The 22506-nt window shown below is 38.7% G+C and overlaps 2 protein-coding genes across 3 annotated transcripts; one reads left to right on the forward strand and one right to left on the reverse strand.

Moving 5' to 3' along the window:
- The first annotated feature begins 15156 nt into the window (after nucleotides 1–15156).
- On the forward strand, nucleotides 15157–17633 carry LOC117375638 (tubulin beta-1 chain). The gene is made up of 4 exons (XM_033971942.2): nucleotides 15157–15270; nucleotides 15948–16056; nucleotides 16203–16313; nucleotides 16388–17633. Exons 1-4 carry the CDS (start codon nucleotides 15214–15216, stop codon nucleotides 17446–17448), a joined length of 1338 nt encoding a protein of 445 aa, XP_033827833.1. The 5' UTR covers nucleotides 15157–15213; the 3' UTR covers nucleotides 17449–17633.
- Nucleotides 17634–17763: 130 nt separating this feature from the next.
- On the reverse strand, nucleotides 17764–21117 carry bcl2l16 (BCL2 like 16). 2 transcript variants are annotated; one of them, XM_033972552.2, is made up of 4 exons: nucleotides 20975–21117; nucleotides 20046–20161; nucleotides 19020–19445; nucleotides 17764–17928 (listed from the first exon to the last, which is right to left on the reverse strand). In XM_033972552.2, exons 2-4 carry the CDS (start codon nucleotides 20100–20102, stop codon nucleotides 17773–17775), a joined length of 639 nt encoding a protein of 212 aa, XP_033828443.1. In that variant the 5' UTR covers nucleotides 20103–20161; nucleotides 20975–21117; the 3' UTR covers nucleotides 17764–17772. The 2 variants fall into 2 exon arrangements, with proteins under 2 accessions (XP_033828443.1, XP_055080162.1); XM_055224187.1 differs by having other exon boundaries at nucleotides 17852–17928; nucleotides 18997–19445.
- Nucleotides 21118–22506: the final 1389 nt, after the last annotated feature.

Genomic DNA, 22506 nt, shown 5'->3' on the forward strand with positions numbered 1-22506 from the left:
TGTCGCAGGGCAGATGTGGCTACAGAACCAACTCACTGAGTGTATTGTAAAGTAATAATGACTTGTCTAGCTCTTTAATCTGTGCAGCAAAGCAAGACTTAACATCTGCTCAAAATATGACTCTCTCAGTGGTCCACATCAAAAAGTTCAGAACTGACCGAACCATAGACTTATGTGTTTTAGCTATTCTGTCAGGACTCATCATGACTGGAGCCTGCTCCATTGCTCTTAGAGATAGAGAAAAAAAAGCAATTTTGTATGAAGTGAGGCTTGAGAAATTTGAGTTGGACAAATTGAAAGTGTGAGAGATGCCAATCTCCCAATCAGACCTAAATCAAAACAAGGAAGTCTGTGTAGTCCCTCAGTCGTCCAGGTCTGATCCATAGTAAAGGCCAGTATGCTAATAGGCGTGAGATCAACCATTAGGAGCCTGAACGACTATGCAGAATATGACCCAGGCATAGTTCACACTTAGTGTAGTTCAATAGACCTGGCCTACAAACAGAAACTGTAAACAAATAGGTGTGTTAGTTTCAGTGTAGTTAGTGGTGACAGAGGTTAAAGAAGAGTGAATGATATTGGCTATAGGGGACAAGGGAGGGGAGAGTTTTAATGTGTGAATAAGTTCTGCGATAGAGCTGCAGGTAAAGCAGGAGAAAGTTTTGGAGGAACCACTGAGATGGAGAGTCCACTCTAAAGACTACAGCTCCTGGTGAAGTAAGGTGTAAGTAGATGTGGTGGGATTCTGAATCATGTTTAGTGTTTAGTTTAGATTATAATGTTTTAGCTGTGAGTAGTATGTGGATTTGGGAGAGGAAAGACTGAAGGATCAACTAAAGTCAAGCTCAGGAGTCCAGGACTTTGCTCGGGATTTTGTCCAGATTTAGAATCTGGACTTGTGCCTGGATCTTCACCAGGACTCCCTTCTGCACTTTGTCCTGGGCCGGTTCATGGACACTGCTCTGAGCCATGTCGTGTGCTTTCTGTTTGAATTCACTCTGGATTTTCTCCAGGACTTTCCATCTGGCTTTTTTCAGCACTTTTGTTCTGAACAGTAGACTTTGGATGTTGGTGTGTCTGGACTCTTGGTTTTCTGTTGGACTATGCTCCATCTGTTTTTTTTAGCTTGGAAGCCATTATTTAATAAAATATATACAGTAATTTCACATCTTTGTTACTGCCCTGCTGACCACCGTGCAAGGATACTTTAGGCTCGTGTACCAGTATCTGCTGCTCCTGTACCATTGAAAATTTTAAATTTCAACATTATGTAATTTAAAAGAAATCAGAGAAAGACTGAACAAAAATGCCCCCAAAAAAGAAAATTGTATTCTGTGAATTACAAGAGGCAAGCAGTAAAACGTGGAACCAAAAATGAGCAATTGAGCAGCAGAAAGAAAGTTTGGAGTGAATGAGAAACTTGTGAGGGACTCGCAAAAAACAGAAGTCATTCTTATTTCAATGAAGAAAACAAAAAAGCTAATTGCGGGCTAAAAGCAAGATGGCCACAGCTAGAGAAACAACTTCACAAATGGGTGCTTGAACAACGTGCTCCCGGGAGAGGCTTGTCAATGGTGCTGTTACGTCTCCAGGCCCAGGTAATTGCCAAGAAAATGAATATAAATGACTTTGCAGGAGGACCTTCTTGGTGTTACCACTTCATGCAATGCAACCTCTCTATCAGAGCAAGGACAACGATGTCCCAAACTGCCAGCAGACTTGCAGCCAAGGTGGACAGTTTCCATGAGTTCTTAAAAAAGCAAGTAACTGAGCACAAAGTGACACCGGTTCATATTATTAACATGGACAAGGTCCCCCTTATGTTTGACATTCCCATGGGCCGAAGTGTCACAGAGAAACGGCAAAAGATTGTGAATATAGTGACAACTGGTCATGAGAAATCACACTCACAGTCGTGCTGGTGTGTTGTGGAGATGGATCAAAATTTTCAAATGAAAAACCATGCCAAAAATTCAGTTCCCCTCAGTTGTCATGGACATGAATGAGAAAGGGTGGATCGATCAAGAAATGATTAACTTTTGGCTTACAAAGTGCTACACTAAGTGTCCGGATGGATTTTTTAGAATGTGCAAAGCCCTGCTCCTGATGGCCAGCATGCAAGTGCACATCATGACACAGTTCAAAGATAAATTAAAAGTTTTCAACTCCATATTTTGGATCATCCCTGGAGACTTAACCAAAGGACTCCAGCCACTTAACATCTCCTCGCTAATTCTGGCATGTTAAACAGTTACTGTTGGTCAACATGCACTGTCCGCTATAAATAAATAAATAAATAAAATAAACCGGAGCTTTAAGGCAGTCTTGTGTCACTTCCTGCAAGTCATTGAATGGATCGACAAAGCATGGACTTCAGTGACGACCAAAACCATCCTGTCGGGATTAAAATGTCGGAAGAACTGGAACTGATGCTGAGTCTGATAACAACCACCTGGAAGCGGAAGTGCCGCTTCATGTATCTCTGGAGCTCCCGGAGTTGATCAGAAGCGACACAGACATTCTATGGATTTAGTGATTTGGAGTGAGACCGAGAGTAAATTTTTTTATGCTTTAGTTTTCTAATTAACTGTTCACATCTTACGTTAACATAAAAGACACTTATTCAGTTCATTGGCAATGTTTCATGTACTTGTAGATGAATAAATATAAATGTGTTACGTTGTTGTAGTTATCTGATTAACTTTTAAAATTGGACACTTGGACACACTGGCGTTTGGCTGTGGTATAGGACCACAGGGGTCAAGCATCATCCCATTGGAACCAGGGCGTTTGGTGCCTCTTCTCTGACTGAAGATCCAGCTCCATTTTGTGGATGGAGAACCACAGTTGGGGGCAGTTGTCCTGAAGGACTCAGTGAATGGCCCAGAGCGGACCAGATACAGCCACTGTAGGAGGATACGTGTCATTTTAGATTAAGCAACTTTGCAGTAAATGTAATTATGTTACAGAGAGAATATGTACACATACTATATACTCAGTAACGCAATACATCAAAGTAGATTATAAATCATTTTTGTTAACAAAGTTAAGTTACATTTAACAGTGTTCTGTGCACTGGTCTTACCTTGTACTCCTTCAGTTGGGGCTGAGTGGTCACAGTGAAGGGCCCAGATCTGATCAGATACACTGGCTGTTGGAAGAGGGTATATGTCAGTGTTGTGTCAGTAAGAAAATGCAGAAAGGCTAAATGATATAACAACAAATAATTGAAAAAAAAATATAACAACTTTGAACACTGGGGCCATGTGTAATACAGATGATAAGTGAGAGCTGACAGTGCCGTGGGCTGGTCTTACCGTGTACTCCCTCATTGAGGGCGTTATAGTTAGGTTAAGAAAAATGTTTTGGGTTGTTTTTAATGTAGTAATGTCAGGAAATTCCAGACTTTTCCGCTCTTTTGGTAGTGTGACCAGCGATGTGTGGAGGTGGGTCACATAAGGGCCATCTGGGTGAGGGTCTGAAGCTAGACTTAGTACAAAAGTAGGCCTCCCATTGCTATACACAAGTAGAGTACATGTACCAGGTAAGCATGAGGCCAACTGGCAACAAAACTAACCATCAACCAGAACAGTTTTTTTATTTTTTTAGTTTTTTTTTTATTTATTTTTTTTAGAGAGGGGGTATTTTACTTCTATGGGGCGTTAACTGCCAATACATAACATATTTCGATTAGTAGATTACCTTTTCTTGTTTGCTATATTTGCTGAAAACAACATATTAACATGTTTGATAAGTTTCATTCTTGTTTTTGACGCTTGAGTCTCTCCTCCCTTTATTCTGTGAGCGAAGTCAAGCCCCAATCAGAGTGCTTTCACAACACAATCAGCGTGCATCCTGCTAATGAAACTACTGCACATCACCTCAGGATTGTCAAGTTGTTGTTTATAGTTTCACGTCATGCTTTTGTATGTCTCTGTAATCCCTCTGTCATCCAGGTCTGATCAATAGCAAAAGCCAAACGTAAATCTGTCAACTGAATAAACAACTTTTTGTCCAGTTGACAGATTTAACTTTGAGTTTTATCATGCTTTTGTATATTTATGGAGAATTGTCCTGTGAGAGCATGGATGACGTAGGGCTATGGGCTGAGCCGTGGACAGAATCTCACAACTAACCGTACGGATGGTTCAAATAGGGCCCTGAAGAGGTCACTAAATTACTGACATATGAATGAATGGCATCTAAAGCCTCTTCACGCATGTTTTTGATGAGCGTACAATGTTATAACATGGTAGAAAGCTCCCTCTTTAAGTAGCCATATTCTACTTTTAGGCTAAATCAACAAAAGTCATGAGTATCAGTCCACTCCCTCAGAGGCAGTAATAAATCTGAAGTGTGTGTATAAATACCACCACTAGAGAGAGCCAAAATGCTACATAGTGAACCCTGCTTTGGGATAACGTGGGCTAAGCTTATACAAGTTTTTACATGGGACAGAATGTACTTGATTCTGACACAGACCAAAAAGAGGGAAGTGATCTAAACTCAAGACACATGATGTGGAGATATTTTCAGTTGTAGTGCAAATAGCCTACTGAATAACATAATACATTTGATAACGACTGATGATACGACACTAATTCAAAGACTATGACATTAATAACCACTCTTTGTTATATGCTATACTTATGAAAAACATAATCTTGGGTAAGCTGATGGGATCACAGTTTCAAGTAGTACAAAATAATGCCATCCATCTATCCATCCATCTATCTTCTTTCACTTATCCAGGGCCAGGTCATGGGGCAGCAGTCTAAGCAGGGACTTCCAGACTTCCTACACCCCAAACACTTCCTCCAACTTCCATTCCCAGGTCATCCAAGAGATACAATCCTTCCAGCGTGTCCTGAGTCTACCCCCGGGGCCTCCTCCTGGTGGGACATGACACCTGGAGTTACAGTTACAAAGTTGAACTAAATAGCACTATTACATTTTCTTCCATTGTATTTGATCAATCCAAGTATTACGTAACATTGCAATGAAAAAAGTGGGTCATGTTGTACTGAATGAACAGGTTGCATACTACCTGTGTCGCTTTAAGGGTTTATAACTAGGATTTCACCAAGCTTTTACAGCAGCTTACCCCATGGTGAAACTGGTTGGATGTAAGCCAATCAGTGATGTAATGTAAACCAAATATCATAAAAGTGCAATCTATTACTTTATCAAACCACTTAGTTTCACTATTTAGCCTCTTAGATGTTAGAAATATAGTTATTTTTAAGGTTGTACAATTACAACAGCACATCATTAGTAGGATGTCTAACCCACAATGCTCTACGGCTCACTGCATTTCCTATAATTCTGCTTGCTTCCTGTCCTCAGCCTTTCCATGCTTCTACAGCTTTCAATAAGACTACCTGCTTTTTTTTTCTGTAACAATGAAGACTTATTGTATAAAACATGAACTCAAACACAAATAAACACATGCATTTCACTTCATTTATTCAAATATAGGTGCCATATCCCACAAAAATAGCTTTTTTCCCCTCTCTACAACTGTAAGTACAATTTCCACTTTACAAGCAACCACTTTATCTTGCATTTGCACAAAACTAAATGAATCAGTGAATATGTATATGAGTGAGTGAATGGATAGTTAAACTCCACCCCTTTGCTCGCGCTGGCAGTGTCATGGCGGCGTTTCTGTAACATGAGCCCCTGTGTGATGCAGGATGGGGCCATGAAACCTCCCCCTCTGTTCAGACCAGAGGAAGAGGAAGGGCAGGAAGGAGAGGGGGAGGGAGGGGAAGAGAGAGGGGAAAGGAGGGAGGGAGAGAGGGAGGGAGAGGGGCATACTTCACTGCTGACTAGTGGGTCTAGCAGATGGGGCTTTTCCTGAGTCACCTCCCCACAGCAAGCTCTTAAAGACACACTGCATACACAAGGCATGTACAGGGTAAAAAATCAATATGTATATGCTAGTGCTACATTATTTACAAGTATTTGGTGATTCTTTGCAGACTCCAGTTTCAAACACACAACTAGGCCTACTAAAGGATTATTAGGTTGCACTACTTTTTATTCAAGGTAAATCCAAACACTTTACACTACATCCTTCCACCACTTCTTTGTTATATACAGTGGTAGAAGAAGTACTTGATTTTGTGTTGTAAAAGTACAGAAACCAGGGCAAAAAATACTCCAGTAAAAGGAAAAGTGTTACATGAAAAAAAAAAAAAAAAACTTAAGTAAAAGTATTAGAGTACCTGTTTAAAAATGTACTTAAAGAGTAAAAAATAAAAGTATTTCACGTAGATTTTGAGATGTAATAAAGTTTGAAATGTAGTGATTTTTTTTTATTTGTATACTTTTCAGATAGTAATCAGATAGTAATGAATACTAAAACTAGTATTAAAACTAGATACTCTTTTGAGGAGGTATCAATACTAAAAGCTCATTCACAGGACAGACATGAATCTCTCATGAATAGTTTTAGAATGATATTGTATATTAAAGTATAAGACCAAATGAACTAGTATGGACCACTATGGAACACACCTTGATGACTGAGGGATTACACAGATATAACACCACATGGCAATATAAAAGAAAATGATGTAATGTTGAAAATGACATTCTATTGTCTAAATAAAGAATGTTTTTATTTTCCTTGTGGTATCAGAATCAGTATTGAGTATCGAGGCAATTCCTTAGTATCAAAATCAAGCTTAAAATGTTTGTATCCTGACAACGCTTCTGTATATATTAACACAAAACCAAACTAAACTGTGTGAATCAATGATAATGACACTGTTACTTTAGACTCTACGTAATAAAATCTGATATTTGGACAGATTACAGTTTCAAAGGTTGCAAGAGGTTTTACTTTCACAACAGTGTGTATGTGGTATTATCTACTGCAGTGGATCAGTGTGAGGTCATATGAATGCAATTTCACTGTTTTACACCCTGACAGGACCGAGAAATACTAAACAGATCACAGTATTTGTTTTGGTGGTGGCCTGGAGCTGACTGACTGACAGGCTTTTACATTTTCATTTATTAAAGAGACTATGTATACAGTATTATAGCTAAGAAAATGTCTGTAACACAGTTTAAGACTAGACTGAAAAGTCACCTCTTCTCCCTGGCATTTAATACTAGCTAGACAGGATAACATTGTGTTTATTGTTCTTTTCCATGTATCTCCATATTTGTTTTCTGTTGATTTTTATGTAAAGCATCATTGGTCAGCTGTAGAATTCTTAAAATGTGCTGTATAAATAAACTTAAAAACAGATTTGAGAGATGCCATAAGAATCAATATATTGGCAAATCACTGAACATTGTAGGTGGATGTTTTCTGTGTGTGACCAATCAGAAAAATAACCACTATGGACAACAATAATATGAGAGATCAAGTGTAACGCTGGTTTGCTCTTAATTACAAAAACACTGAACTTAATAGTGTTTATGTTTTAATTTTGTGTTTTGGTTCTGAAGATCATTATCCAATCAGAAAGCCGAGTGAGTTTCAAATGCGTCTCTCATTTGTGTTGCCAGTTCCAATGCTGAAATCCAGTGGGTTTAAACCTAAAAGGACTCGTTCTGATCTGAATCGTCACAACCTAAACCCCAGTGCTGGTGCAGCCTGTGAGAGAATCCTGACCATTCACATGAGACATTACTTGTCCATATACTGTACTGAGAATGAGGAAAAACTTGTATGTGTCCTCTATCTGCAGGTTAAGGCTTTGGCAACACAGGTTCAGTTGCGATTGTAGTTGCTTTTTTCACACAGTAAGAGAGAAGGCTACATATTGCTCCTTTAATCTTGTGATGGATAAATATGTTTATAACTGCTGTTGTTCTTTTCAGTAAAATAGTCATTGTATCTGGCATCTGAAAACAGCCAGTACTACCATTCAAATTGCACTAGTCAATATGAAAGTAGCTTAATGTGCCAGTATTACATATGTGTTTGCCTGTAGAAATGGTAGTTCTAGTAGTTATTTCACTTAAGCTCAAGTATATTTTCTGAAACATGTGACAGAGCTCAAACACATAAGTCACAAAGTAACATTAAATCCACAGTAGAAGCCAAAAGATAAGGATTATAAAGAGAGGGTCACACATACTGAAAGGCAGGAATATATTGAATATGTGGGACTTATATAAAGAAATTATAATATCACCAGTATATTGTCTATAGTAACAACTGGTTTAAAAAGCTGCAAAAAGAGCTGATTAGAAACAGTTTTAAAAGACACTGTAATATTTTATATAAGAGCATAAAGTGGCATTTCTGCATTTTTGTGGTCCATTTTGCTGTTTATTTACACTTTAGAAATACTTGATATACTTGATATCTTATCTAAATATTGTCATCAGGATAAACTCAATGAATATTCATTTTTACATGATCAGCATTCAAGTTTACAGAGAAAGAGAAACCAAACAATATCAAAGTCATAAATAAATTGAGGGCCCTCCTCCTACTGGTTAGGTTTGTGAAAATGCAAGCTTGTCCAGACTAAGGATGCATGTTTTATGCAATAAAGACAACCAAAATTTAAAAAAAAGAAAGAAAAAGCTTTGAGCAAATGTATTTGAAAATGGTGAATTGAAATTCTTCATACACCCAACACCCTCTCTTTCATATTGTTCAGTGTCTCAAGAAAATATGGGTTAATGTTGAGAAAAAAACATGCTTCCTTTTAGCAGGTAATCAGAAATCAATTGTGTAATCTGATTTAAGCTGTGTGGTAAACGCATCTGCTTTAAAGAGGAAGTTACAACATCACAACATCACTGCATGATTTCTCAAGCATACGTCTTTATTATATAAAATCAACTTTTTAGGGCTTTCTAGCATGTTATAATGTTCTGTCATCAAAATCAAGATTTCCCAAATATGCAGGCCTATATATGTATTTGGGAAATCTTGCCATCTCTCAAACTGGTTAACAGTACAAGGCCATGAGTCTTGTACAAGGCACAATCCATGAAAATTCTGCAGCACCATTTGGCCATTTTTTCATAAATATAGAGCATGGACTCAGAACGCCAACCACAAAAGTGAAACTAGTTTCAGTATGTTGTTCATTAGCAATTAATACCCCATAGTAGCATAATATGCATCTCTTTAATAAAATTTAAAGTACTAACTTTTTATCATGCCCATGCAGGATTCTGCAGTAGCTTATATTGGCTCAGACAGCTCTGAGTTTAGTCTGCAACCCCAAGGTCTTTTTAGTATTATCTGCTTATTGGCATTAGCCCAGCACATGAAACCCAGCATGAAGTGAACAATCCCTTTAAACCTGATATTTCTCTTGCTGGTTACACATTAGATGTTTTTGTCCTCCATCAGTATCGCCCCGGTAGCACACATCTTACATCCATTCTCCGTGCTTCTTTCCCACCTGGACTATTGTATTTGCTACTATAGCTTTGGGTGTTGCTAACCTCAAACAAACAGTGTGGCCTGACACACTTTGATGAGATACAGAGATGTTTCTGAGCTCAAAGGCTTCTGTGGTTTAGGCTGTAAACTGTAGAGTAGTTCACTGTGTTGTTGTTCATTTGTATCTCCCTTGGGTTTTTCAGTTCTTTGGCAAATCATCCAAGAGTAACCCTGTGTGACCAAGGTCTTACACTTTTGTTGAAAATATTAGCATTTTCAGACCTCATTTAAAGGGTAGGTAAGACTTTACAGACTGAGCTTTATTGTACTGTGTAATATTTCAGCCAAAACAAATAATACAAATACATTTTTTTTCTTTATGTGTTTATGGTTTTACTGCCTAAAAAAACTTCTTTAACATGTATCCTTACTGTGAGTGCTTGCCTTCCACAGATATGATTTGTAACTTGGTCTGAGGAATGGCACATTACTTACTTGTTTCCAGGGAAATGTTAATACGCAGTTGGGAATGTTCTGCAGAATGGCACAAACTTGTTTCTCCATGAATGGTCCAAGTTTTGCTTTCTATGTTCAAATGTTTCAAGGCTCAAACGTTTCAGCTTAACTTTAGTAACATTTATCTTGTTTTATTTACAATAGTCTTTATAAAGAACAAATATTATGCATTTATGACTTTGCAGGGTCTCTGCCTATGACATCACAATCCAGGGCAATGTCAATTTTTAATGTTTTTCTTATTCTGTTGAGCACTTTGAATAGCATTACCTTGTATATATTATTATGCGAAGCCAGCTGCCCTTTATATTGCAACAAGACACAGTGCAGTGGGCGCAGTGAACGGGGTGAAAATAATGACACATCCCCCCAATAAAGTCCTGGCATACACCCTTATTGGTCCATACACCACTGGTTGGAAAACACTGCTGTTTGCTGTATGTTTGAGTGTGTAACTTAACACCACAGTCAATGAGTGCAGCCATGGAGCCAGCTGTTCCTCTCAGGCACCTGTTTGCCCCGAAAGCCCCCTCTGTCTGTGGCTCTACACTGTACTGCGCTGGTATTCACAATGTGGAGCAGTGCATCAGTCCTCTGGGTGTGTCCAAATATTTCCAAGCAGGATTCTGGACAATGTTTTCTTTGGGTATGTGTGTGAAATGATTGTCGTGCCCTGCAAACCCTCATAGAAACAGAACAGATAACATTCAAGTTGAGGATGTATAATGAGAAGGTTGCGTCAAGGAGGGCATTCGATATAAGATAAATGCTGTATCGAATTTCCAAGGGTGTATGTCCAAATATCTCCGAGAAATATTTTGGATAATGTTTTCTTTAGGTATGTGGGTCAAATTATTGAAGTGCCTTGCAAAAGCATTCTTCAGAAACAGAAGACAGAACATTTAAGTTAAATCGTAAGGGTGCAGAAATTGTGAAGTTTGTTGTCAAGGAGGGAATCTGACATAAAATGAATGCCACATCAAAACCTCAAGATAGTATGTCCGAGTATCTCCAAGCAGGATTTTGGATGATGTTTCTTTGGGTATGTGCGTGAAATGACTGTCAAACCAGGCAACTGCCCTTAGAAACAGAATATACTGTATAACATTCAAGTTCAATTGTAAAGGTGTATAAAGGTTGCGTCAGGGAGGACATCTGATGTAAAATAAATTATACATCAAAATCTCAAATAGGAAGTATGAAGATATATTGGTTAGAATTGGAATATGTAGGTTTTTACATGTTAAAATTTGCACTTGTTTGCCATATATAAAAATGTAAATTTGTAGCGATGCGACTTACACTATTGGGTCAATATGATGACCTTATGTGTACCCTGACAATTTTTTCCTCTTCTTTTTTTTTTTTTTTTTTTTTGAAGCAAGAGAAAATGATGTATATATGATTTTGAATTTGATATGAATTTGTTTATTTATTTACACCCTATACAACATTTATACAGTCAAGTCCCATCTGCAATTACTTCATTCTGCAATTTGGATTTTTAATGAGTCGATTGATCTGATTGACAGTAACTGTACAGAACTCATCATCAACAAATGTGGAAATGGGGTGTGTCTATCTTCAGTATGTGCATTTTAAAATCACATTGAGTCTTGGATCTTTAAGACCTAAGAGCATTTGAATCAATATGGGCGTGTCTCTCTAGGCTGCATCTGTCTCTGCATTGATCCAACAGACTGCAGGACGTCGAATACTGCAGAGCCCACACATGCTGAGTCATGGTTTAACATGGGCTTTAAAGGCTTCCATACGAGGATATTCAGATGTAAAAGAGCATCAAACTGCATGTTTAGTACAGCATGGGAAATAGGCTTCTTGTAGGGCTGAGAGTAGCATATATTCTAACATTTTGGTGAATATTGTCAGATGCCGAAAGATATTGGACACGCCTTCAAAAAAATCTGCAATATTGGGACCAAATCATGAGGTCAACAATGAAACCAGATGTTAAGGACTACTAAACTAGATCTAAACCAACATCTAGCATTACCTACTAAACATGGGCTAAACAATGTCTAAACCAGAAATGAGATTTAATATAACTACTACAACTACTCCAGGAAAAAATAAAACTAAAGTAGGATTAAACCAGGTTATAAATGGGGCAACACATACTAGGTTATATAATTCAGGGTTAAACAATGGAAATTAGGCCTAAACAAGGACTACACTTATAAATATTAGTAAAAGTGAACGAACACCAACAAAAGCCAGAGTAAAACTAAACTAGAATCACTAAAGACTAAACCAGGACATTCTAACCAGGATAGACTAAAACAGATTAAACAAGCCTAAACCGGGACTAAATCAACAATATATATGTTCTGAGATTAAACTAAAAGCAAAAAAAAAAAAAAAAAAAAATACCCAGCCCAGACTAGGTTAGCTGACCTGCTTGTGTCACTGCACCACTTAAGACACTGGCATCCTCCCCCATGAGAGTGAATAATTGATAGGTCTGACATAAGGCAGCAAGACAAAGTGACCAGGATACAGGCTTTCCATCAGATACCTCAGGCTAAAGCTAACTGCAGCGATATGGCTAACACTGCATTATCCTGCACCTAATGCACTCCAATTTTATTACAATGCCAATGGGAAAGATGAGGGCGGAAGGTGGGGCCATATGCTGCAATGGGCCAAGCTGAATGGTGTAGGATGTCTATTTGACTTCCTAAGCATCCTGTGGTTACATTACATAATATGGGGAAGAGCAAAATTTTATAGGCTGAGGCTATGTATCAAATTTCTTCCAAAAATGATTTCATGTTGTGAATTGCTTTCTGTAGTAGTACCTGCAGAGAAATAGACTAGCATTTTGCTATAATTAAAAGTATGGGCATAGTTACAATAAAAGGGAATTTCAGGGGGGAAAAATGAAAAAAAGCCCATGTCATGTCATGTTATATGGGAGGCTACTCAAAACCAGTGGAGGAAGGTTACAAAGTACAAAAAGTAAAAGTGCAATTTTTAGGTACCTGTACTTTACTTAAGTAAATTTTACAGACAATACTTTTACTTTAGTACTTTTGCAAGCATGTATGTGTACTTTTGACTCCACTACATTTTAAATCTGGACTGAAACATAAAAAGTTATTTTCTTTATGGTTTGAGACCTGCTGAAATGGCTGAAACTTTTTTAGCATATTTAATTTGAGTTAACGTCTCAACTTTAAGCAAGCCAAATACACAAATACATAAAACAGGTACAAAAAAATAAATAAATTGAATCACTTAAAATTAGCAAAATTCTTTATCATAATCACTACATGTGATGCTTGTTCTAAATATGTCTGCAAAATACTTTTACTTTTTACTCTTAAAGTACATTTTTAAACAGGTACTTCAATATTTTTACTTAACTAGATTTTTTCATGTAATACATTTACTTTTACTTGAGTAATCTTTTGTCCCTGTATCTATACTTTTACTTAAGTGTGTGTAATCCCTCAGGTGTGATTCATAGTAAAAGAAAAATTCAAATCTGTCAATTGGACAAAAAGTTGTCCAAAATTAAGTACTCCATCCACCACTGCTCAAAATCTCATGCATGTGTAGATCGGGAGGCACTACAAGACACATGTTATAGCCCAAATTAGAGGCTAAAATAATGTGGACACACCTTTTTTAAATGTGAAATCTAAAAAAAAAAAGTATTAAAATTACTCAAAACAATGTAGCTGTTATAACCTAATCATTTATGATCTTTATAATGCTCTTCTTTTTTTTAACCAATTCCTCGCTTATATTAATGTAAGCAATCAGTGTGCAGATCCTAGCTGTCAATTCTTTTACTTTGGCAAAAAAGAAAGTTCAAAATGAATAGCAGCCAATAATACTTCTTGTGACTATAAATTCCTGTAACTTTGTTCAATCAGGATAGTGGTCTCCTCTGGGATGGGCTCTAGTTTAGGAGCTGCTGAAAATGACACATCCGCTTTGTGACAGGCCTGCTTCTCAACAGACCCCTTTGTGTGTCATATCATATTACCCAGTACATGGAGGGTAGGAGGACTGACCCACATTTTAACAATATCATAGTGCACCAGTGTTCAAAACTCCAGGGCCAAGTTGGATAAAAATTCAGAATAACATTAACGACATTAGCGTACTACTTTGTGATTTTGTTTACTAGCAGAATGGCTCACTACTGTGCGTTCATACAGGCATTTTCACTGTGCCCCAGTCAGCTCTAATCTGTAAAAAATGTTTGGCATGCATACCGGTGAAAAGACGGGATAAAAAGCCCGGTACACAAACGCACAAATCCACAATGTTCAGCAGGGGGTCTAAGTTTAATCGTAATGGAGACAACCACTTTGGATTATACAAAATAATTATAAGAATACATAAAATTCATAGCCTAAAATGTGTGAAATGTAGCTACGTGAGGGTATAAGACCTAGTATTATCAAATATCTATATATCTAGGGGAGATGTTCAATGCTCCTGGTACCCAAATGTACAAATCTACAATCTTCAGAGCGTAAGTCTAATTATAAGGGAGACAATCAGTTTCACTTTAAATTCCTAATAATAATTAAATTCAGAGTCAATTTAGTAGCCTAAAATGTGTGAAATAGCTACATGACACTATAAACCAATAATAAAAATAATAATAATAGGTAAATATATTCAAGGGAGAATAGACTACCCTATTATCCAAGCTTAGGATAAATAATGCAGACTAGTGATAAGTGGATAGGGAACTAATCTGCCTTCAGTGAGCTACTTTGCTGTAAACTTGGCACTAAAACACATGACTGAATAAGTGGAGACTGCGGCCATTTCCCTGCATTGGTATGTATGAATGTACTGCTGCCAATGCTCCAACATCTGCTAAAAGAGCCACTGCTGAGCCACGTGGAGCAATGCAAATCTCCCCTGTAAAAAGAAATGCTGGTGTAAAAGCTATTAAGTGTTGATATTTCAAGTTTTTCCACATATTTATGAACAGTACGCAATTAATAATACGAAAGCAGGCGAGGTAAAGTGACTCAGGGTTCCTCTTCCCCGCCATCATGAAAAAGTAGGCCAACGTCCACAGATTACGGCAGTCACACGTTTCAGCTGAGAGTGATTGGCGTGTGATTTGAACCAATGGTAGCCGAAATATTTTTCATTTAATTGGTTACTTTATGTGTCTGTCAAAGGCGGGCCCAAATATTGACCAATGAAATTGCGAGACGCGTTGCTATGGGCGGGGTGAGCTATCTGATAAAATAGAACGCGCAGCTCCTGAGCACGCAGTTCATTGAAAGCCAAAGGGTCTCATCTACGGTTTCTTCCTACCTCCAGACAAAATGAGGGAAATTGTCCATCTTCAGGCTGGCCAGTGCGGTAACCAGATCGGCGCCAAGGTTAGTAATCCTTCATTAGTGATTTGTAGACTTAATACCTTACTTTAATTCAGAAATGTGAAGATTTTAGCCCAAGAAGCCGGTGCTTTGTGTCTAGCCTCAAAGAAACCACACCCATAATCTCATACAGACTTTTCAGGGCCTAATACGCGGTAACTAAAGTTAAATCGTGAGCTTATGTAACATGTATGGATTTTTTGAATAGTATTACACGTTAAATGGGACGTTGGATTAATCACATTTGAATAAAAAATACTTTAACATTGTACCGCTTGGAGTGTTGGATAAACGGCTGTTGAATATTAAATAGGATATACAACGCATAATACGTTTTGTCAAGCGATTACATTGTAAATGTTTGCCAATCACTTGAAGCTTGAGGGTTTTTTCCCCGTCTGGAGTCCACTGAGGCCTAGTGCGGGCGGCCTGGCCGTGTCCAGAGCCGCGCCGGCTGCTCTGCTGCAGTCTGCGCAGTGGGCGTTTTGGCGGTTAGTGACGTAACCGGGGCTTTCAAATTTCTCAGATCCGTGTCGCAGCCAATCAGCGCTTAGCCCGCTCTCCACCCACACCGACATGAGCGCGGGAAAACTTGAAGAACAAGGAAAAACCGCGTGTTTTTCTTTCAAGGTGGATTATGTGGACATGTTTTTATACCAAAGTATGCTTTATTTGTACAGTTCTGGGAGGTGATCAGTGACGAACATGGTATCGACCCAACTGGAACATACCATGGAGACAGTGACCTGCAGCTTGACAGGATCAATGTCTACTACAACGAAGCCTCTGGTAAATTGATGCAGTTTCTTTAAATATATAAAATATTACATCAACCTGCATAATTGGCCATGATAAATTTTAGTATTCACAGGTAATGTAAGTGAAGATGGAGGAAACGATTAATTTTATGTGTAATCATGCTGTTATTTCTACAGGTGGCAAATATGTGCCCCGTGCTGTGCTTGTGGATCTGGAGCCAGGGACCATGGACTCTGTGAGGTCTGGACCCTTCGGCCAGGTCTTCAGGCCTGATAACTTTGTCTTTGGTAAGCATGCACTTCTGTAAATCAGATTATCCTGTGCTCATCTGCAGGCTCTAATTCAGTTTGTTGAATTCCAGGTCAGAGCGGAGCTGGAAACAACTGGGCTAAGGGCCATTACACAGAGGGAGCAGAGCTGGTGGACTCAGTTTTAGATGTCGTAAGAAAGGAGGCAGAAAGCTGTGACTGTCTGCAGGGATTCCAGCTCACACACTCTCTGGGAGGAGGCACAGGCTCTGGTATGGGCACCCTGCTTATCAGCAAAATCCGTGAAGAGTACCCAGACCGTATCATGAACACCTTCAGCGTGGTGCCTTCTCCCAAAGTGTCAGACACTGTTGTAGAGCCCTACAACGCCACACTATCAGTGCACCAGTTGGTAGAGAACACAGACGAGACCTACTGCATTGACAACGAGGCTCTGTACGACATCTGTTTCCGCACTCTCAAACTCACCACACCCTCCTACGGTGACCTCAACCACCTGGTGTCCGCCACCATGAGTGGAGTCACCACCTGCCTCAGGTTCCCCGGACAGCTCAACGCTGACCTGCGTAAACTGGCAGTCAACATGGTGCCCTTCCCTCGTCTGCACTTCTTCATGCCTGGCTTTGCCCCCCTCACCAGCAGAGGCAGCCAGCAGTACAGGTCCCTCACTGTCCCAGAGCTCACACAGCAGATGTTCGATGCCAAAAACATGATGGCTGCCTGCGACCCTCGCCATGGCCGTTACCTCACAGTGGCTGCCATCTTCAGAGGTCGCATGTCCATGAAGGAAGTGGACGAGCAGATGCTCAATGTGCAGAACAAGAACAGCAGCTACTTCGTTGAATGGATCCCCAACAACGTGAAGACCGCAGTGTGCGACATTCCTCCTCGTGGCCTCAAGATGGCCGCCACCTTCATCGGCAACAGCACAGCCATCCAAGAGCTGTTCAAGCGCATCTCCGAGCAGTTCACTGCCATGTTCAGGCGCAAGGCTTTCCTCCACTGGTACACAGGCGAGGGCATGGATGAGATGGAGTTCACTGAGGCAGAGAGCAACATGAATGACCTGGTGTCTGAGTACCAACAGTACCAGGACGCCACCGCTGACGAGGAGGGAGAGTTTGAGGATGATGGCGAGGAGGAAATTGCATAAATTATCTCACTGTCAAATCTTTCCAACACTGAAGTCGGCCAAATTTCTGTCTAAATTTTACAGCTTAATGTGATGTTAAGCTTTCCAGTTTTCAATGTTGTCTGTTCATGCTGTTAATAAAAGTTCTTGCATATTATGTTTGAATCCAGTCTTTATATTCCCTTTGTAGTTGACAGTTTAGTTTCATAAAATATTCAAAAGCATACATTAAGGAAATTTGCAAATACAAAATTTTGTAATTATACTAGCCATATTAGGTTGACACAAACTCAAAAAATATAAAACTACTGTTCTTCAAACGCATTAAACTTAAATTCAAGGACATTACTGCGCATGTCCACTGGATGTCGGTGTTGTCAGTAGTTTCCATAGGCAGTATGAGAGGATGCTAACGGCTAATGCCAACAGGGTCCAGCAGCACGCCGCCTTCAGTCTGCTCTCCAGCCCCGGCTTCGGCCCAAACCGAGACACGAACCCACCCTGCGAACACAAACATGAAAATACCTTTATCCTCGTGTCTCCATAGATTTTAAGCACTTGAAGTAAGTTAAAGTTCTTCCAAAATCAAATTCTTCACAACACGTGTATCTATTTACACATTAAGGCACAAAATCAAGGTTGGTTTATTTTAAATGGGGATGTGACAAATCCTGTAATTATTTGACCATTAGCTAGTGTGACAAGTGAATCTTATTAAAAACTACTAAATGTGATGTAATTTATTAGGCTACCCTAATTTTCTTCGGCCTAATTAAATCGGATTAGTCTACCAAACCTTTTCGTTTAAAAAAACAAAAAAACTGAAGTGTGTAAATCCTGCGGAGTTCAGGGGTCACTTCAGGCCACTGCTGGACTCTGCTCTGATCATCCAGGGGCCTGCACACTTGCCATAGGTGCTTGCTGTGATGCTTGTCCAGGATTTTGTATATGCTCTTTTTTTGTAAAATTTGACATAAAGCTATGGGGATGTTAACAAGGTACAAGAATGTACAGTAGCTAACAATTTCTCAAAACATTACTCAAGTAAATGTAGTAAATGCTTTTAGTGTATTTGTATTCTTGCACCTTCTTTTAATAATCATCTTACCAACATCCTAGACCAGTGGTTCTTGAACTGTGGTTCATGTTCCACTGGTAGTACAGGAGCTCCCTCAGGTGGTACACGGAGTCCTCCTTGTTTAGAATTTCAATAGCAGAAGTGTCCTATTTGAGACCATGTTAGGTCTCATTTAGGCCTAGAAAAGTCCTGTTTTACACCTGGTTTAGATCCAGTTTCAGACGTCACAACATTATATAGATTAGGCCAATAATATTTCATACAGATGGTGGCCAGGTAAAATTGTTAAAATGACAACTTCTGTAGTATTACAATTAGTTCTAAATATGATCACTTCTATTAGTGACTAGACCCAAGAGCTAGTTCAATTACAACAGAAAATCTGCATTAAATATTATTGGCCTAGAATGGTGTGATGTCATCTGAAACCCAGTTATATGTGAAAAAGAACCACTACCCTACTACTACTGTACTAAATATCACTAGCTCACTTGCAGGCTTTGCTTTCTCTCACCCATCCTCCTTTGTCCCGTATCTCTGGACAGATGACCCTCTCCACGTAGGCCCCCACGCTGGCCTTCAGTTGTGGAAGGACACCCTCGATCCCACTCTCGTGGCAGTGCTGTGCCATCTGTCCTGCCAAAACATACACAGACAGCACAGCGCTCCAGGCTAGATCCCTTCGCCTCCCGCCTGGCGCGTGGGGGAAGAAGTGTTGGTCAAGGATACTCATCAGCATGGGGATGGCTGTCTCCTCCTTGACGTCTTTGAAAATGCGAGGCCAGCGTCGGAAGAAAATAGGGAACCTCATGAGAAGTTCGTCTCCTGCATGCCGTAATGCCGCTGTACACTGTGTAGGGGCCGGTCCCATGGTGCCATCTGCCCCCCCGGAGGTAACATAGTCTATGTAGTCGTGGGCCATCAGGTAGGCTTCTCTCACCTGCCAGGGAGGTCAAACCAGTAACAAAACATCAGCTTTCCCTGTCTATTAGCAGAGATGAGTAGACTAGAGTAGCCAAAAACTGAGCCTTCCACTATCTCAAAATAATATTACTCAAGTAGAAGTATATTAGATGTAGCTGTCCAAAGGATAGACTGCAAAACAAAACAAACAAAAAACTCAAGTAAAAGTACTGTTACACTGTAAAATAGTACTCAAATTAAAATAAAAGTAAGTTGTCTGAAACTAACTACTCCCAGAAGTGCAATTTTATTACAAGTTACTCAATAACGTACAAATGATTTATCTGAGTAAATGTACTTGTGCTACCTACCTGTGTATGATTAGTTAATTAATTAAAACAAAAACATAATACATACATTTTAAAGTGCAGTCACATAAAGCGAGTGGTAAGCCTTTAATCATATAATTTGCCATCAAAAGCAAATAATTTTTTGTCTAAAACATATTTTTACTTTTAAAAAGTCTAATTAACTAGACTTTTATACTATTACACACTATTGCATATTGCTTGTTTATAAACACTAGTTAATTTTACTAATGTGACATATATATTGGGTTGGCCGACCCCACTCTCACCAGAGGGTCGGGGCTGCTCAGGCCCGTGGTGGGGTCAAGAGCCTCAGACTGACACATCGCTCTGTGCCCCTCACTCTCTCCAGCTCTGTGCTTATACTCTCATTGTGATGAGTTATCTAGAAAAAGATGAAGAACAAACATCCTCATTAGACCTGTACTAGGAGCACTGTAGCTGTACTCTCCATACACCTTCACTACAATCATTTGGGTGATTTCAGACCTGGAATTGCCCATCTGTACTGAATTAAAAGTAAAAGGTAACTGTTATCTATATCTGCATGACATCACAAGGTAGAACAGAGCATTTGAGCTTTAGAGATGTAGACAGACTAATAATAAAGTTTTACTCAAACGTGTGACTGAAACATAACACAACTCTGTGTATGTTAAGGTAACAATAATTATAACTTTGCTTAAAGCTCATAAGAATCCATTTTGTGTAATATAGGACTGTTAAGGTCTGTTGTCTTTCATGCCCCGGCCTCTAAATTTAATTGTATTATCGTTTTGGTTTTTTTTGTTCATTATATATATTTTCATTGAAATCATCTTATAGCACAATTTAGAAAAAAAGGCCTGTAGAAGAGTACAATACTGCGAACTATCCAGGGGGTTTCAGAATGATGAAGAATTTGGACGATTGCCATAGCAATGAACAATTTAAATGAAAATTAATCTTTTGAATGGGAAAAAGTCCTCAAAATGTTGCGTCTAACAGCACATTGTTAGAACAAGCCCATGAATACACATTTTTACATTTGTTTGTTTTTATGCTTTCAATTTCAGCCTCGCACCTCCTCAGACAACCAGCCGTCCCACCGCCGGTCCCCCAATCACCATTTGACACCCACAGTTTGCAGTGCAGGAAATACCAGCTGATAAAACGTCCTCCATGGCCAATAATAGCAAGGTTAGTCAAACAAACTCACCATGAATGTCCTGCAGGTGAAGTGGTCAGTTATGTCCGAATGTCCGAGTGTCAGCTTGGGTCAGCGCGTCCCCACACCAAAAAACTAAAAATAGGTCTAAAGCTCACGATCGTAGGCAGTCTGTGTGCAGGCTGACAGATCAACACAAGGGCAAGCGGCTAAAAAAAGAGGTGGACACAGGAGTAGTTAGTGTTACAGCTATAGGGCAATGGTCAGAGGTGGGAAGGTGGTAATGGAGCCAAATACTACTACTACACACACTAGAACATTATATATATATATATATATATATATATATATATGTATATATATATGTAAATATATGTATGTATATATATATATATATATATATATATATATATATATATATATATATATATATATATATATATATATATATATACATATATTTACATATATATATACATATATATATATATATATATATATATATATATATATATAATGTTCTAGGCTCTAGGCTCATAGTGGTCAGTAAATGATCTTATTAGCTTAAGGGCATAGTCCATGGTCAAGGGTCAATCCAGTGTTTTGTGTGGATTTGACCTGATAAAATCAATTCTTAAGTCAAAACGTAGAACTACATTTTACACCTAGGTTTAAAGTACTGTTCGCAGGATACAGTATATGTACAGTTAAGTAAATTAAACAGTACTGTTAAATGACACTTCCACATGGGGGCAGTAGTGCACAACTAAAGTCTCACTTCCTCCTATTTATTATATAACTGTTGTATGGCTGTTATGCCTGCATGCACTTAAGTATGGACACATTTATCATTATTCTTAGTCTTAATATAGACATAATTGCTCAGGCTGGAACTACATGACTTGCAAGTGCAGCTGGGAAGAACAGAAATTAGATTAGAAAATAATAGTCATTAATTCCTGTTAGTAAGTTATGAATTCATTATTTATAACTAATCAGTTCAGTGGCAGTTGTCCATATGACACTAATTGTTCTGTTTCCTGGACACTGTGGCAAGTTTGGTCTGAGCAGACTAGAATTATGTGAGGCCCCTTTTTATGTTGAAATGCTAGTGTAGTGTATTTTCAACAATAGGATGATTTTTTCTGGTCATGTTAACTTTGTGTATATTTGAATGACTCACTTTAAAATATATACAATAAGGCATAATGCCATGCCTGTATAATTTCAAAGGACAATTTAATCTTACTTTGTAAAGTGGCTAGTGGGTTATTATGGTTTAAGAAAGACAAAAATTTAAGTAAACTAACCACCATTTAGCAGGTGGGTTAATGATATCAAGCTTTGGTTTTGCTACTGTTACTACCCATCAGTGAAAAAAGTGTAAAATGCATGCCCAGTTACCAAAAGGTTTGTCATTTTATCCTTTTCACACTTGCAAATAGTGGAATGGCATGTGTAATGCTGTAATCTGCTGTTTGAATTCATACATACATAATTCGATAAGACTAATTATAATGCGTCAGATTTATATCGTCTTATTCTGGACACTCGGAGATACAACGCCAACGCCAATGACGCCA

Source organism: Periophthalmus magnuspinnatus, chromosome 9, assembly GCF_009829125.3.
Source record: "Periophthalmus magnuspinnatus isolate fPerMag1 chromosome 9, fPerMag1.2.pri, whole genome shotgun sequence".
NCBI classification, from domain to species: Eukaryota; Metazoa; Chordata; class Actinopteri; order Gobiiformes; family Gobiidae; genus Periophthalmus; species Periophthalmus magnuspinnatus.

What these genes read in the sequence shown, in the direction of transcription:
- LOC117375638 (XM_033971942.2), top strand. Translation starts at nt 15,214, where the DNA reads ATGAGGGAAATTGTCCATCTTCAGGCTGGCCAGTGCGGTAACCAGATC. An exon ending in GTAACCAGATCGGCGCCAAG is followed by an intron (nt 15,271 to 15,947) that starts GTTAGTAATCCT and finishes TTATTTGTACAG; the next exon opens with TTCTGGGAGGTGATCAGTGA. An exon ending in CTACTACAACGAAGCCTCTG is followed by an intron (nt 16,057 to 16,202) that starts GTAAATTGATGC and finishes TTATTTCTACAG; the next exon opens with GTGGCAAATATGTGCCCCGT.
- bcl2l16 (XM_033972552.2), bottom strand. Translation starts at nt 20,102, where the DNA reads ATGTGTCAGTCTGAGGCTCTTGACCCCACCACGGGCCTGAGCAGCCCC. An exon ending in TGAGCAGCCCCGACCCTCTG is followed by an intron (nt 19,446 to 20,045) that starts GTGAGAGTGGGG and finishes CCTCCCTGGCAG; the next exon opens with GTGAGAGAAGCCTACCTGAT. An exon ending in TACGGGACAAAGGAGGATGG is followed by an intron (nt 17,929 to 19,019) that starts GTGAGAGAAAGC and finishes TTGTGTTCGCAG; the next exon opens with GGTGGGTTCGTGTCTCGGTT.